At 43.9% G+C, this 16,456-nt stretch overlaps 1 protein-coding gene across 6 annotated transcripts in view; it reads left to right on the top strand.

Annotated features, from left to right (window-relative positions):
• LOC130319810 (gastrula zinc finger protein XlCGF26.1-like) overlaps positions 1–9,107 on the top strand; it is a 148,582-nt gene extending 139,475 nt beyond the window's left edge. For 5 of the 6 annotated variants that reach the window (XM_056552977.1, XM_056552974.1, XM_056552973.1 and 2 more), the window contains 2 exons: positions 3,448–3,553; positions 6,464–9,107. In XM_056552977.1, the coding sequence (XP_056408952.1) occupies positions 6,679–8,163 (1,485 nt within the window). In that variant the 5' untranslated portion in view covers positions 3,448–3,553; positions 6,464–6,678 and the 3' untranslated portion in view covers positions 8,164–9,107. The remainder of the gene's footprint in view (positions 1–3,447; positions 3,554–6,463) is intronic. The other variant, XM_056552976.1, reaches the window with a different exon arrangement.
• The last annotated feature ends 7,349 nt before the right edge of the window (positions 9,108–16,456 follow it).

Raw genomic sequence — 16,456 nt, 5'->3', positions numbered from 1 at the left:
ATGATCAGGTAGATGGAGAGGACAATGTCCTACAGGATGATCAGGTAGATGGAGAGGACAATGTCCTACAGGATGATCAGGTAGAGAGGACAATGTCCTACAGGATGATCAGGTAGATGGAGAGGACAATGTCCTACAGGATGATCAGGTAGATGGAGAGGACATAGTCCTACAGGATGATCAGGTAGATGGAGAGGACAATGTCCTATATGATGATCAGGTATAGAGGACAATGTCCTACAGGATGATCAGGTAGAGAGGACAATGTCCTACAGGATGATCTGGTAGAGAGGACAATGTCCTACAGGATGATCAGGTAGATGGAGAGGACAATGTCCTACAGGATGATCAGGTAGATGGAGAGGACAATGTCCTACAGGATGATCAGGTAGATGGAGAGGACAATGTCCTACAGGATGATCAGGTAGATGGAGATGACAATGTCCTACAGGATGATCAGGTACAGAGGACAATGTCCTACAGGATGATTAGGTAGATGGAGAGGACAATGTCCTACAGGATGATCAGGTAGATGGAGATGACAATGTCCTACAGGATGATCAGGTAGATGGAGATGACAATGTCCTACAGGATGATCAGGTAGAGAGGACAATGTCCTACAGGATGATCAGGTAGATAGAGAGGACAATGTCCTACAGGATGATCAGGTAGATGGAGAGGACAATGTCCTACAGGATGATCAGGTAGACGGAGAGGACAATGTCCTACAAGATGATTAGGTAGACGGAGAGGACATTGTCCTACAGGATGATCAGGTAGATGGAGAGGACAATGTCCTACAGGATGATCAGGTAGATGGAGAGGACAATGTCCTACAGGATGATCAGGTAGAGAGGACAATGTCCTACAGGATGATCAGGTAGAGAGGACAATGTCCTACAGGATGATCAGGTAGAGAGGACAATGTCCTACAGGATGATCAGGTAGAGAGGACAATGTCCTACAGGATGATCAGGTAGATGGAGAGGACAATGTCCTACAGGATGATCAGGTAGATGGAGAGGACAATGTCCTACAGGATGATCAGGTAGAGAGGACAATGTCCTACAGGATGATCAGGTAGAGAGGACAATGTCCAACAGGATGATCAGGTAAATGGAGAGGACAATGTCCTACAGGATGATCAGGTAGATGGAGAGGACAATGTCCTACAGGATGATCAGGTAGATGGAGAGGACAATGTCCTACAGGATGATCAGGTAGATGGAGAGGACAATGTCCTACAGGATGATCAGGTAGATGGAGAGGACAATGTCCTACAGGATGATCAGGTAGATGGAGAGGACAATGTCCTACAGGATGATCAGGTAGATGGAGAGGACAATGTCCTACAGGATGATCAGGTAGATGGAGAGGACAATGTCCTACAGGATGATCAGGTAGAGAGGACAATGTCCTACAGGATGATGAGGTAGATGGAGAGGACAATGTCCTACAGGATGATCAGGTAGATGGAGAGGACAATGTCCTACAGGATGATGAGGTAGATGGAGAGGACAATGTCCTACAGGATGATCAGGTAGATGGAGATGACAATGTCCTACAGGATGATCAGGTAGAGAGGACAATGTCCTACAGGATGATCAGGTAGATGGAGAGGACAATGTCCTACAGGATGATCAGGTAGATGGAGAGGACAATGTCCTACAGGATGATCAGGTAGATGGAGAGGACAATGTCCTACAGGATGATCAGGTAGAGAGGACAATGTCATACAATATGATTAGATAGACGGAGAGGACAATGTCCTACAGGATGATCAGGTAGAGAGGACAATGTCCTACAGGATGATCAGGTAGATGGAGAGGACAATGTCCTACAGGATGATCAGGTAGATGGAGAGGACAATGTCCTACAGGATGATCAGGTAGTGAGGACAATGTCCTACAGGATGATCAGGTAGAGAGGACAATGTCCTACAGGATGATCAGGTAGAGAGGACAATGTCCTACAGGATGATCAGGTAGATGGAGAGGACAATGTCCTACAGGATGATCAGGTAGATGGAGAGGACAATGTCCTACAGGATGATCAGGTAGAGAGGACAATGTCCTACAGGATGATCAGGTAGATGGAGAGGACAATGTCCTACAGGATGATCAGGTAGATGGAGAGGACAATGTCCTACAGGATGATCAGGTAGATGGAGATGACAATGTCCTACAGGATGATCAGGTAGAGAGGACAATGTCCTACAGGATGATCGGGTAGATGGAGATGACAATGTCCTACAGGATGATCAGGTAGAGAGGACAATGTCCTACAGGATGATCAGGTAGAGAGGACAATGTCCTACAGGATGATCAGGTAGAGAGGACAATGTCCTACAATATGATTAGATAGACGGAGAGGACAATGTCCTACAGGATGATCAGGTAGATGGAGAGGACAATGTACTACAGGATGATCAGGTAGAGAGGACAATGTCCTACAGGATGATCAGGTAGAGAGGACAATGTCCTACAGGATGATCAGGTAGAGAGGACAATGTCCTACAGGATGATCAGGTAGAGAGGACAATGTCCCACAGGATGATCAGGTAAATGGAGAGGACAATGTTCTACAGGATGATCAGGTAGATGGAGAGGACAATGTCCTACAGGATGATCAGGTAGAGAGGACAATGTCCTACAGGATGATCAGGTAGAGAGGACAATGTCCTACAGGATGATCAGGTAGATGGAGAGGACAATGTCCTACAGGATGATCAGGTAGATGGAGAGGACAATGTCCTACAGGATGATGAGGTAGATGGAGAGGACAATGTCCTACAGGATGATCAGGTAGAGAGGACAATGTCCTACAGGATGATCAGGTAGATGGAGAGGACAATGTCCTACAGGATGATCAGGTAGAGAGGACAATGTCCTACAGGATGATCAGGTAGAGAGGACAATGTCCAACAGGATGATCAGGTAAATGGAGATGACAATGTCCTACAGGATGATCAGGTAGAGAGGACAATGTCCTACAGGATGATCAGGTAGATGGAGAGGACAATGTCCTACAGGATGATCAGGTAGATGGAGATGACAATGTCCTACAGGATGATCAGGTAGATGGAGAGGACAATGTCCTACAGGATGATCAGGTAGATGGAGAGGACAATGTCCTACAGGATGATCAGGTAGATGGAGAGGACAATGTCCTACAGGATGATCAGGTAGAGAGGACAATGTCCTACAGGATGATCAGGTAGATGGAGAGGACAATGTCCTACAGGATGATCAGGTAGAGAGGACAATGTCCTACAGGATGATCAGGTAGATGGAGAGGACAATGTCCTACAGGATGATCAGGTAGATGGAGTTCGGCCTCTATAATAAGTGTCGTCCTGTTCCTCCATCTTTCTTTCCTACGTATCAGACATTACGGAGATGTAGAAATGTTGATTTCCACTTTCTCTGTTTCTTCTTTTCATTATAGAGAATAAATGAGACATTTCAGGTTTGTATCAAAGAGGAAATAAAGGAGGAGGAGGAGCATCCGGGGACCATCACTGAAGATGGAAGGTCGGCTCCGGTCAATACAGGTGAGTGCACACCTAAAAGACACCTTCTCCACCCACATATATAGAGAGGACTCACCTTCCCCACTCACATATATATAGAGAGGACTCACCTTCTCCACTGATATATATAGAGAGGACTCACCTTCTCCACTCACATATATAGAGGACTCACCTTCTCCACTGATATATATAGAGAGGACTCACCTTCTCCACTCACATATATAGAGGACTCACCTTCTCCACTGATATATATAGAGAGGACTCACCTTCTCCACTCACATATATATATATATATAGAGAGAGAGGACTCACCTTCTCCACTCACATATATAGAGAGGACTCCCCTTCTCCACTCACATATATAGAGAGGACTCACCTTCTCCACTCACATATATAGAGAGGACTCACCTTCTCCACTCACATATATAGAGAGGACTCACCTTCCCCACTCACATATATATAGAGAGGACTCACCTTCTCCACTCATATATATATATATATATATATATATATAGAGAGAGAGGACTCACCTTCTCCACTCACATATATATAGAGAGGACTCACCTTCTCCACTCACATATATAGAGAGGACTCACCTTCTCCACTCACATATATATAGAGAGGACTCACCTTCTCCACTCACATATATATATAGAGAGGACTCACCTTCTCCACTCACATATATAGAGAGGACTCACCTTCTCCACCCACATATATAGAGAGGACTCACCTTCTCCACTCACATATATAGAGAGGACTCACCTTCTCCACTCACACATATATAGAGAGGACTCACCTTCTCCACTCACATATATAGAGAGGACTCACCTTCTCCACCCACATATATAGAGAGGACTCACCTTCTCCACTCACATATATAGAGAGGACTCACCTTCTCCACTCACACATATATAGAGAGGACTCACCTTCTCCACTCACATATATAGAGAGGACTCACCTTCTCCACTCACATATATATATAGAGAGGACTCACCTTCTCCACTCATATATATATATAGAGAGGACTCACCTTCTCCACTCACATATATATAGAGAGGACTCACCTTCTCCACTCACATATATATAGAGAGGACTCACCTTCTCCACTCACATATATAGAGAGGACTCACCTTCTCCACTCACATATATATAGAGAGGACTCACCTTCTCCACTCACATATATATATAGAGAGGACTCACCTTCTCCACTCATATATATATATAGAGAGGACTCACCTTCTCCACTCACATATATAGAGAGGACTCACCTTCTCCACTCACATATATATAGAGAGGACTCACCTTCTCCACTCACATATATATATAGAGAGGACTCACCTTCTCCACTCACATATATAGAGAGGACTCACCTTCTCCACCCACATATATAGAGAGGACTCACCTTCTCCACTCACATATATAGAGAGGACTCACCTTCTCCACTCACACATATATAGAGAGGACTCACCTTCTCCACTCACATATATAGAGAGGACTCACCTTCTCCACCCACATATATAGAGAGGACTCACCTTCTCCACTCACATATATATATATATATATAGAGAGGACTCACCTTCTCCACTCACATATATATATAGAGAGGACTCACCTTCTCCACTCACACATATATAGAGAGGACTCACCTTCTCCACTCACATATATATATATATAGAGAGGACTCACCTTCTCCACTCACATATATATAGAGAGGACTCACCTTCTCCACTCACATATATAGAGAGGACTCACCTTCTCCACTCACACATATATAGAGAGGACTCACCTTCTCCACTCACATATATAGAGAGGACTCACCTTCTCCACTCACATATATAGAGAGGACTCACCTTCTCCACTCACATATATATAGAGAGGACTCACCTTCTCCACTCACATATATATATAGAGAGGACTCACCTTCTCCACTCACACATATATAGAGAGGACTCACCTTCTCCACTCACATATATAGAGAGGACTCACCTTCTCCACTCACATATAGAGAGGACTCACCTTCTCCACTCACATATATAGAGAGGACTCACCTTCTCCACTCACATATATAGAGAGAGGACTCACCTTCTCCACTCACATATATATATATATAGAGAGGACTCACCTTCTCCACTCATATATATATATATAGAGAGGACTCACCTTCTCCACTCACACATATATAGAGAGGACTCACCTTCTCCACTCACATATATATAGAGAGGACTCACCTTCTCCACTCACATATATAGAGAGGACTCACCTTCTCCACTCACACATATATAGAGAGGACTCACCTTCTCCACTCACATATATAGAGAGGACTCACCTTCTCCACTCACATATATATAGAGAGGACTCACCTTCTCCACTCACATATAGAGAGGACTCACCTTCTCCACTCACATATAGAGAGGACTCACCTTCTCCACTCACATATATAGAGAGGACTCACCTTCTCCACTCACATATATAGAGAGGACTCACCTTCTCCACTCACATATATAGAGAGGACTCACCTTCTCCACTCACATATATAGAGAACTCACCTTCTCCACTCACATATATAGAGAACTCACCTTCTCCACTCACATATATAGAGAGGACTCACCTTCTCCACTCACATATATATAGAGAGGACTCACCTTCTCCACTCACATATATATAGAGAGGACTCACCTTCTCCACTCACATATATAGAGAACTGCTTTCTGTACTGTCATTAAAGGGGGATTCCAGTGTCCCCAAAAACGTCTTAAAATGATGAGGCTGTAAAAATGTAATACTTACCTACCCCCTCTTTTGTTCCTATTTGGTTCTATTTAGTAAGGTAAGTATTACTTTTTCCTATGACCAGCTTTATATTTTTGGGGGGATTCTTTAGTTATCCTTTAATTATTCAAATAAATAAATAATACCCCTTTTTATTTTCAGCTTTTGTCATCAGCTGGAAGGATATTTTACATCCTGAGAAGAATGTAACCCCGGATTATCTGGGGGGTGACCTCACTGCCCAAACTACACCTGAAGGACATGAAGGCAGAGATCATTTACCACATCCTTGTACTTACAGCAGGAGCAGAACTCTTACTGCTGAAAAATCATTTACAAGGTCCACGTTTGGGACGGATCCTAGAAGACAATCCTTTATGTGTTCCAGATGTGGGAAATGTTTCAAGCACAGGGTGTTTCTCTTCACACATCAGAAAATCCACAGAGGAAAGAAGACGTTCCAGTCTGAATGTGGTAAAAGATTAAAACCGTATGCGCTTCATCAGGGTCTTGTGACAAACAGGCAGTTTTCTTGTTCAGAATGTGGAAAATGTTTTGTCAAAAAGTCTAGCCTTGATGAACACTGGAAAATTCACACTGGACTGAGGCCCTTCTTATGTGCAGAATGTGGAAAATGTTTTGCCTACAAATCATGTCTTATCTCTCACTACAAAATTCACACAGGGGAGAAGCCGTTTTTGTGTATCGAATGTGGGAAATGTTTTGCCAAAAATTCCAATCTTGTTCGACATCTTAAAATCCACACCGGGGAGAAGCAGTTTCCTTGTTCTGAATGTGGGAAATGTTTTAGTGAAAATTCAGCTCTTCTGAAACACCAGAAAATTCACACAGGAGATAGGCCCTTTTCCTGTTCGGAATGTAAGAAATGTTTTATCACAAAATCCACTCTTGCTCAACATCAGAGAATTCATAGAGAGAGACCTTTCTCCTGTTCAGAATGTGGGAAATGTTTTCACAGCAAATCAAACCTTGAGGATCATCTGAGAATCCACACAGGGGAGAGGCCATTCTTTTGTTCTGAATGTGGAAAATGTTTTGCCCACAAATCATATCTCACTGACCATCGAAGAATTCACACAGGGGATAAGCCGTATTCATGTTTGGAATGTGGGAAATGTTTTGCCTATAAATCGAGACTTGTTCAACATCAAAGAATTCATACGGGAGAAAAGCCGTTTTCATGTACAGAATGTGAAAAAAGTTTTACTAGCAAGCTGAGCCTTGTTATACACCAGAGAAATCACACAGGAGAGAGACCGTATTCATGTGCCGCATGTGGGAAAACTTTTACCAAGAAATCAAATCTTAGTAAACATGAGAGATTACACACAGAAGAAAGACACTTTCCTTGTTTGGAATGTGGGATAAGTTTTACAAAGAAAGCAGATTTTATGAAACATTACAGAGTCCACAGAGAGAAGAAGCCATTTCTGTGTTTGGAATGTGGGAAAAGTTACAGCCGTAAATCTGTCCTTGTTGAACATCAAAAAGTTCACACGGGAGAGAGGCCGTTTACATGTTCAGAATGTGGGAAAAGTTTTGCCCATAAATCTGTACTACTTCAGCACCAGAGAATCCACACAGGGGAGAGGCCTTATTCATGTTCTGAATGTGGGAAATGTTTTGTGAAGAAGTCAGGTCTTGTGAGACATCAGAGAAGTCACACAGGGGAAAAATTGTTCCAGTGTTCTGATTGTGGGAAAAGCTTTGCGCAGAGATCAGGTCTTGTGAGACATCAAAAAATTCACACAGGGGAGAAGCCATTCTTATGTTCAGAGTGTGGTAAATGTTTTGCTGTGAAGTCAAAACTTGTGCATCATTTGAGGACTCACAGAAGGTAGAAGATGTTAAAGGGTTTATTCACATGGGGCAGATTTATTGCAAAAACATCTGCAATAGAAAATCAGTCCCAGGAAGCGCATGGATTTCTGCACCAAATCTTGTGTGTGTGAATAATCCCTTAGTGTGTGTAGTGTGGGCGGCCTTCACTTCCAGACAGACTTGTACCAGCGCCTACAGCTTCATTACTCACAAGACGTGTGTAGGTAATTGTCTTCCTACTCACCCCCGGGCTGTCTCGTAGCCGAGTCACCTGATCAGACGGACTGTCTAATATCCTACAGACTAATATGGGACTAAGCAAAGGTTCTCCAGGAATGAGAGCGCTCGGGTCTGCGGCTACGACTTAAGGATTAAAGGCATGGAGCAAAATGTACTATAAAGAGTATATATGGTGTATACAGTATTCACAGAGACTATATATGGTGTATACACTACTGACAGACACTATATATGGTGTATACACTACTCACAGGCACTATATATGGTGTATACACTACTCACAGGCACTATATATGGTGTATACAGTATTCACAGAGACTATATATGGTGTATACACTACTGACAGACACTATATATGGTGTATACACTACTCACAGGCACTATATATGGTGTATACACTACTCACAGGCACTATATATGGTGTATACACTACTCACAGGCACTATATATGGTGTATACACTACTCACAGGCACTATATATGGTGTATACACTATTAACAGGCACTATATATGGTGTATACACTACTCACAGGCACTATATATGGTGTATACACTACTCACAGGCACTATATATGGTGTATACACTACTCACAGACACTATATATGGTGTATACACTATTCACAGGCACTATATATGGTGTATACACTATTCACAGGCATTATATATGGTGTATACACTACTCACAGGCACTATATATGGTGTATACACTACTCACAGGCACTATATATGGTGTATACACTACTCACAGGCACTATATATGGTGTATACACTACTCACAGGCACTATATATGGTGTATACACTACTCACAGGCACTATATATGGTGTATACACTACTCACAGGCACTATATATGGTGTATACACTACTCACAGGCACTATATATGGTGTATACACTACTCACAGGCACTATATATGGTGTATACACTACTCACAGGCACTATATGGTGTATACACTACTCACAGGCACTATATATGGTGTAAACACTATTCACAGACACTATATATGGTGTATACACTATTCACAGACACTATATATGGTGTATACACTACTCACAGGCACTATATATGGTGTATACAGTATTCACAGACACTATATATGGTGTATACACTACTCACAGGCACTATATATGGTGTATACACTACTCAGAGACTATATATGGTGTATACACTATTCACAGGCACTATATATGGTGTATACACTATTCACAGGCACTATATATGGTGTATACACTACTCACAGGCACTATATATGGTGTATACACTACTCACAGGCACTATATATGGTGTATACACTATTCACAGGCACTATATATGGTGTATACACTACTCACAGGCACTATATATGGTGTATACACTACTCACAGGCACTATATATGGTGTATACACTACTCACAGGCACTATATATGGTGTATACACTACTCACAGGCACTATATATGGTGTATACAGTATTCACAGAGACTATATATGGTGTATACACTACTCACAGGCACTATATATGGTGTATACACTACTCACAGACACTATATATGGTGTATACACTACTGACAGGCACTATATATGGTGTATACACTACTCACAGGCACTATATATGGTGTATACACTACTCACAGGCACTATATATGGTGTATACACTACTCACAGGCACTATATATGGTGTATACACTACTCACAGGCACTATATATGGTGTATACACTATTCACAAGCACTATATATGGTGTATACACTACTCACAGGCACTATATATGGTGTATACACTAATCACAGGCACTGTATATGGTGTATACACTATTCACAGGCACTATATATGGTGTATACACTACTCACAGACACTATATATGGTGTATACACTACTTACAGGCACTATATATGGTGTATACACTATTCACAGGCACTATATATGGTGTATACACTAATCACAGACACTATATATGGTGTATACACTAATCACAGGCACTGTATATGGTGTATACACTACTCACAGGCACTATATATGGTGTATACACTACTTACAGGCACTATATATGGTGTATACACTATTCACAGGCACTATATATGGTGTATACACTAATCACAGACACTATATATGGTGTATACACTATTCACAGGCACTATATATGGTGTATACACTACTCACAGACACTATATATGGTGTATACACTACTCACAAACACTATATATGGTGTATACACTACTCACAGGCACTATATATGGTGTATACACTACTCACAGACACTATATATGGTGTATACACTACTTACAGGCACTATATATGGTGTATACACTATTCACAGGCACTATATATGGTGTATACACTACTCACAGGCACTATATATGGTGTATACACTACTCACAGGCACTATATATGGTGTATACACTACTCACAGGCACTATATATGGTGTATACACTACTCACAGACACTATATATGGTGTATACACTACTCACAGGCACTATATATGGTGTATACACTACTCACAGGCACTATATATGGTGTATACACTACTCACAGGCACTATATATGGTGTATACACTATTCACAGACACTATATATGGTGTATACACTACTCACAGGCACTATATATGGTGTATACACTATTCACAGACACTATATATGGTGTATACACTACTCACAGGCACTATATATGGTGTATACACTACTCACAGGCACTATATATGGTGTATACACTACTCACAGACACTATATATGGTGTATACACTACTCACAGGCACTATATATGGTGTATACACTACTCACAGGCACTATATATGGTGTATACACTACTCACAGGCACTATATATGGTGTATACACTACTCACAGGCACTATATATGGTGTATACACTACTCACAGGCACTATATATGGTGTATACACTACTCACAGGCACTATATATGGTGTATACACTACTCACAGACACTATATATGGTGTATACACTACTCACAGGCACTATATATGGTGTATACACTACTCACAGGCACTATATATGGTGTATACACTACTCACAGGCACTATATATGGTGTATACACTATTCACAGACACTATATATGGTGTATACACTACTCACAGGCACTATATATGGTGTATACACTATTCACAGGCACTATATATGGTGTATACAGTATTCACAGAGACTATATATGGTGTATACACTACTCACAGGCACTATATATGGTGTATACAGTATTCACAGAGACTATATATGGTGTATACACTACTCACAGACACTATATATGGTGTATACACTACTCACAGGCACTATATATGGTGTATACACTACTCACAGGCACTATATATGGTGTATACACTATTCACAGGCACTATATATGGTGTATACACTACTCACAGGCACTATATATGGTGTATACACTACTCACAGACACTATATATGGTGTATACACTACTCACAGGCACTATATATGGTGTATACACTACTCACAGGCACTATATATATGGTGTATACACTACTCACAGGCACTATATATATGGTGTATACACTACTCACAGGCACTATATATGGTGTATACACTACTCACAGGCACTATATATGGTGTATACACTACTCACAGGCACTATATATGGTGTATACACTACTCACAGGCACTATATATGGTGTATACACTACTCACAGGCACTATATATGGTGTATACAGTACTCACAGGCACTATATATGGTGTATACACTACTCACAAACACTATATATGGTGTATACACTATTCACAGACACTATATATGGTGTATACACTACTCACAGGCACTATATATGGTGTATACACTACTCACAAACACTATATATGGTGTATACACTATTCACAGACACTATATATGGTGTATACACTACTCACAGGCACTATATATGGTGTATACACTACTCACAGGCACTATATATGGTGTATACACTACTCACAGGCACTATATATGGTGTATACACTACTCACAGACACTATATATGGTGTATACACTATTCACAGGCACTATATATGGTGTATACACTACTCACAGGCACTATATATGGTGTATACACTACTCACAGGCACTATATATGGTGTATACACTACTCACAGGCACTATATATGGTGTATACACTACTCACAGGCACTATATATGGTGTATACACTACTCACAGGCACTATATATGGTGTATACACTACTCACAGGCACTATATATGGTGTATACACTACTCACAGACACTATATATGGTGTATACACTATTCACAGACACTATATATGGTGTATACACTATTCACAGGCACTATATATGGTGTATACACTATTCACAGACACTATATATGGTGTATACACTATTCACAGGCACTATATATGGTGTATACACTTTACACAGACACTATATATGGTGTATACACTATTCACAGACACTATATGGTGTATACACTATTCACAGGCACTATATATGGTGTATACACTATTAATGGTGTATACACTATTAACAGGCACTATAAATGGTGTATACACTATTCACAGACACTATATATGGTGTATACACTACTCACAGGCACTATATATGGTGTATACACTATTAACAGGCACTATATATGGTGTATACACTATTCACAGGCACTATATATGGTGTATACACTACTCACAGGCACTATATATGGTGTATACAGTATTCACAGGCACTATATATGGTGTATACACTACTCACAGGCACTATATATGGTGTATACAGTATTCACAGGCACTATATATGGTGTATACACTATTCACAGAGACTATATATGGTGTATACACTACTCACAGGCACTATATATGGTGTATACACTATTCACAGGCACTATATATGGTGTATACACTACTGACAGGCACTATATATGGTGTATACACTACTAACAGGCACTATATATGGTGTATACACTACTCACAGGCACTATATATGGTGTATACACTACTCACAGGCACTATATATGGTGTATACACTATTCACAGACACTATATATGGTGTATACACTATTCACAGGCACTATATATGGTGTATACACTATTCACAGGCACTATATATGGTGTATACACTTTCTCGGTCGGAAACCATTGGGGGACACAGACCGTAGGTATATGCTCTTGCCGCTAGGAGGCGCTGATACTAGGGAAACAAAAAAAGAGTCGGCTCCTCCTGTCAGGCTATACCCCGCCTACTGGCCCTGAGCTCATCAATTTAAGCTTAGTGTCCTAGGAGGCAAGACACAGGTCTGGAGTTCTCCAGACCTGGTCTTCTATTTTTCTTATTTTATAGTTAGGGACTTTAGCTTACTATTGGGGCTGCGCATAGAGGACAGGCGACACTACAGGGGGATTGAGCACTTCGGCAGGGTCGGTGCGCCGGGACAGCGTTTCCCTCCCCGCCCCTGCCAGCTCGTGTGTTTTTACTAACAGCTGTTATTTGAGCCGTGCATGGCGGCTCTCTCAGCCGGCGTCCCTCCCTGCATGCGGTCCATTCGACCGCTGCAGGGACCACACGGCTGTTTCCCCCCTCCGACTATGGCGCCGAAGTCAGTGCAGGTTACGGGGGACATGGCGGAAGTGGTGCCGGAGCTTTGGCCGCGTGTGCCGAGGCTCCACCCACCGTTCACTTCTCCAATGGGGGCTTAGCGTGCGCACCTAAGGGTCACTGATTAGCCTATCAGTTGGTGTACACGCTCAGGGGTCACTTTCAGCCAAAAGGCTGCTTCTGGGAGGCAGCCTGACTTGCTTGTGGCTTGAGCCTCCTCCCTGCTCTCTCTCTCCCTTTTGGTTACCTCACGCAGGGGATACGGGGGCTGCCATCTGCTTCCCCAGAACTGGGACACAGACCGGGTGAGATTGCTCTATTTATTTTTTTTTTTCTGCTGTCCCTAGCTTTCAGCTATGTCCGACCCATCGCCCAGAGAGGCGACGACTCTGGTCACCTACTAGGCGTGTGGGTTATAAGTCCAAATTTCCAGTGGGTTTTACTGAATCTTCCTGTTCCGCCTGCTCCTCTAAACTGTCTTCGCCGTCCGTTTCTGGAGTTCCCTCTGGCTCCTCACGGGAGCAGGCCCAGGGCGGCCCCCCGTTTCGCAGGTCTCGCTCCCTGGCCCTAGGGCATACCCCAGCTTCTAGGGGTCGTTCTCCGGGTCGGCGTTCTAGGTCCCTGTCCTCTCATCCTAGGTCTCCCTCACCCCCGGCGGGGGCTGCCTCCGCGGACTCCCGTTCCTCGGGGAAAGCAGTGGAAGAAGGTTCAGATTCCGCCTCGGATCATGAGGATTACTCTACAAAGTCCGATGTGGTGGACGGTTTAGTGTCAGCCATAAGGGACACCTTTCATCTGGAGGACCCCGGAGCTTCGGATCCTGATCCAGAAGTCTCCTTTCGCCGATCACGGCGTGCTCCCAAGGCGTTGAGCTCTCATGCAGAGTTTGACGCCGTGTTGGACGCTGCTTGGAAACACCCTGTGAGGCGTTTTCAGGGAATCAAGAAGGTGCAAACACGTTTTCCCTTCCCTCAGGACCTAGTCACAAAATGGACGGTTCCGCCTAAGGTTGACCCACCGGGTCTCCCGCCTGTCCAAGTCCACTACGCTGCCCCTTGCGGATGCAGCGTCTCTTAAGGTTACGGCGGACAAGAAAATGGAAAATCTAGCGAAGTCCGCATTCGAAGCCGTTGGGTCCTCATTACTCCCCACTTTTGCCTCCACTTGGGTGGCCAAGGCTGTGTCAGTTTGGGCTTCCCAGCTCCGCCAGGGGGCCCTTGCTGGAACTTCCATTTCAAGCGGGCGATTTCCTTTGTTCAGCCACTTTGGAATCCGCTCGCTGCTCAGCATGTGCCTGCTTCCACAGAACAGGTCTCGGCGCTCGGAGCCCCGCCGGAAGTCGACTTCTTTTCGGTCCTTTCGGTCAACGGCTCCGTCCCTCCAAGCAGGCGCAGCCTCCTCCTCGTAGAGCACCCTCTTTCAGGGCACGTCCATCAGGGAAGTCGGGCAACCGATCTGGAGGTTTCGCTGCCAAATCAGGTACCCATAAGCCTGCCTCTTCCTGAAGGGGTGCCCCCACCCGCGTCGAGTGGTAGGGCGGCTGTCTCTTTTCCAGGACATATGGCTGTCTCAAGTCCAGGATGCCTGGGTGCGAGATGCTATTTCAGGAGGCTACCGCATAGAATTCTTTTCTCTCCCAAGACACCGTTTCTTTCAATCCCGCCCTCCTCAGTCCCCTTCCTTGGCAGCTCTGCATTCTTTACTCTCCCAGGGAGTGATAGTACCGGTTCCACCGGGGGAACTCGGATCAGGGTTCTATTCGAACCACTTCGTCGTTCCCAAAAAAGAGGGCTCGGTCCGTCCCATTCTGGACCTCAAGTTGCTCAATCGCCATCTGCGCCTCTGTCATTTTCGGATGGAGTCCCTCCGGTCTGTGGTGGCCTCCATGGACCAGGGCGAGTTTCTTTCTTCAGTGGATATCCGAGACGCCTATCTCCACATTCCGATCTTCCCAGCGCATCAGCGTTTCCTTTGTTTCGCAGTGCTGGAGGGTCATTTTCAGTTTGTGGTGCTCCCGTTTGGTCTAGCCACGGCTCCCAGGGTCTTTACCAAGGTCATGGCGGCGGTCATTGCCATCCTTCGCAGCCGGGGATCATCATCCTCCCCTACCTGGACGACCTCTTAATCAAGGCTCCCTCTGGGTCCAACAATTTGGAGAGTCTGCAGATCACACTTCACACCCTGTCCTCTTTCGGCTGGGTCATCAACTGGGAGAAGTCACATCTGCTCCCCTCCCAGTCCCTAATTTTTCTGGGGCTCCTTTTCGACACCGCAGTAGCCCGGGTCTGTCTTCCCTTGGACAAAAGGCGCTCTCTGCAGGTGGGGGTCCGTCACTGGTCCCCCGGGGAAGCCCTTCTCCCCATCAATATTATAGAGCTTCGGGCGATCTTCCTTTGCCTCCTCCATTGGGAATGTCTCCTTCAGGGTCGACCGGTCCGGGTTCAGTCGGACAATGCGATGGCCGTTGCATATATCAATCGCCAAGGTGGCACCCGGAGTCGCTAGGCAATGGAGGTCTCCAAGATTCTCCTCTGGGCCGAGGCTCGGGTCCCTGCTCTGTCGGC

The sequence above is a fragment of the Hyla sarda genome, unplaced genomic scaffold, assembly GCF_029499605.1.
Source record: "Hyla sarda isolate aHylSar1 unplaced genomic scaffold, aHylSar1.hap1 scaffold_217, whole genome shotgun sequence".
In the NCBI taxonomy this organism is placed as follows: Eukaryota; Metazoa; Chordata; class Amphibia; order Anura; family Hylidae; genus Hyla; species Hyla sarda.
This window is presented reverse-complemented; position numbering and strand designations above follow the sequence as displayed.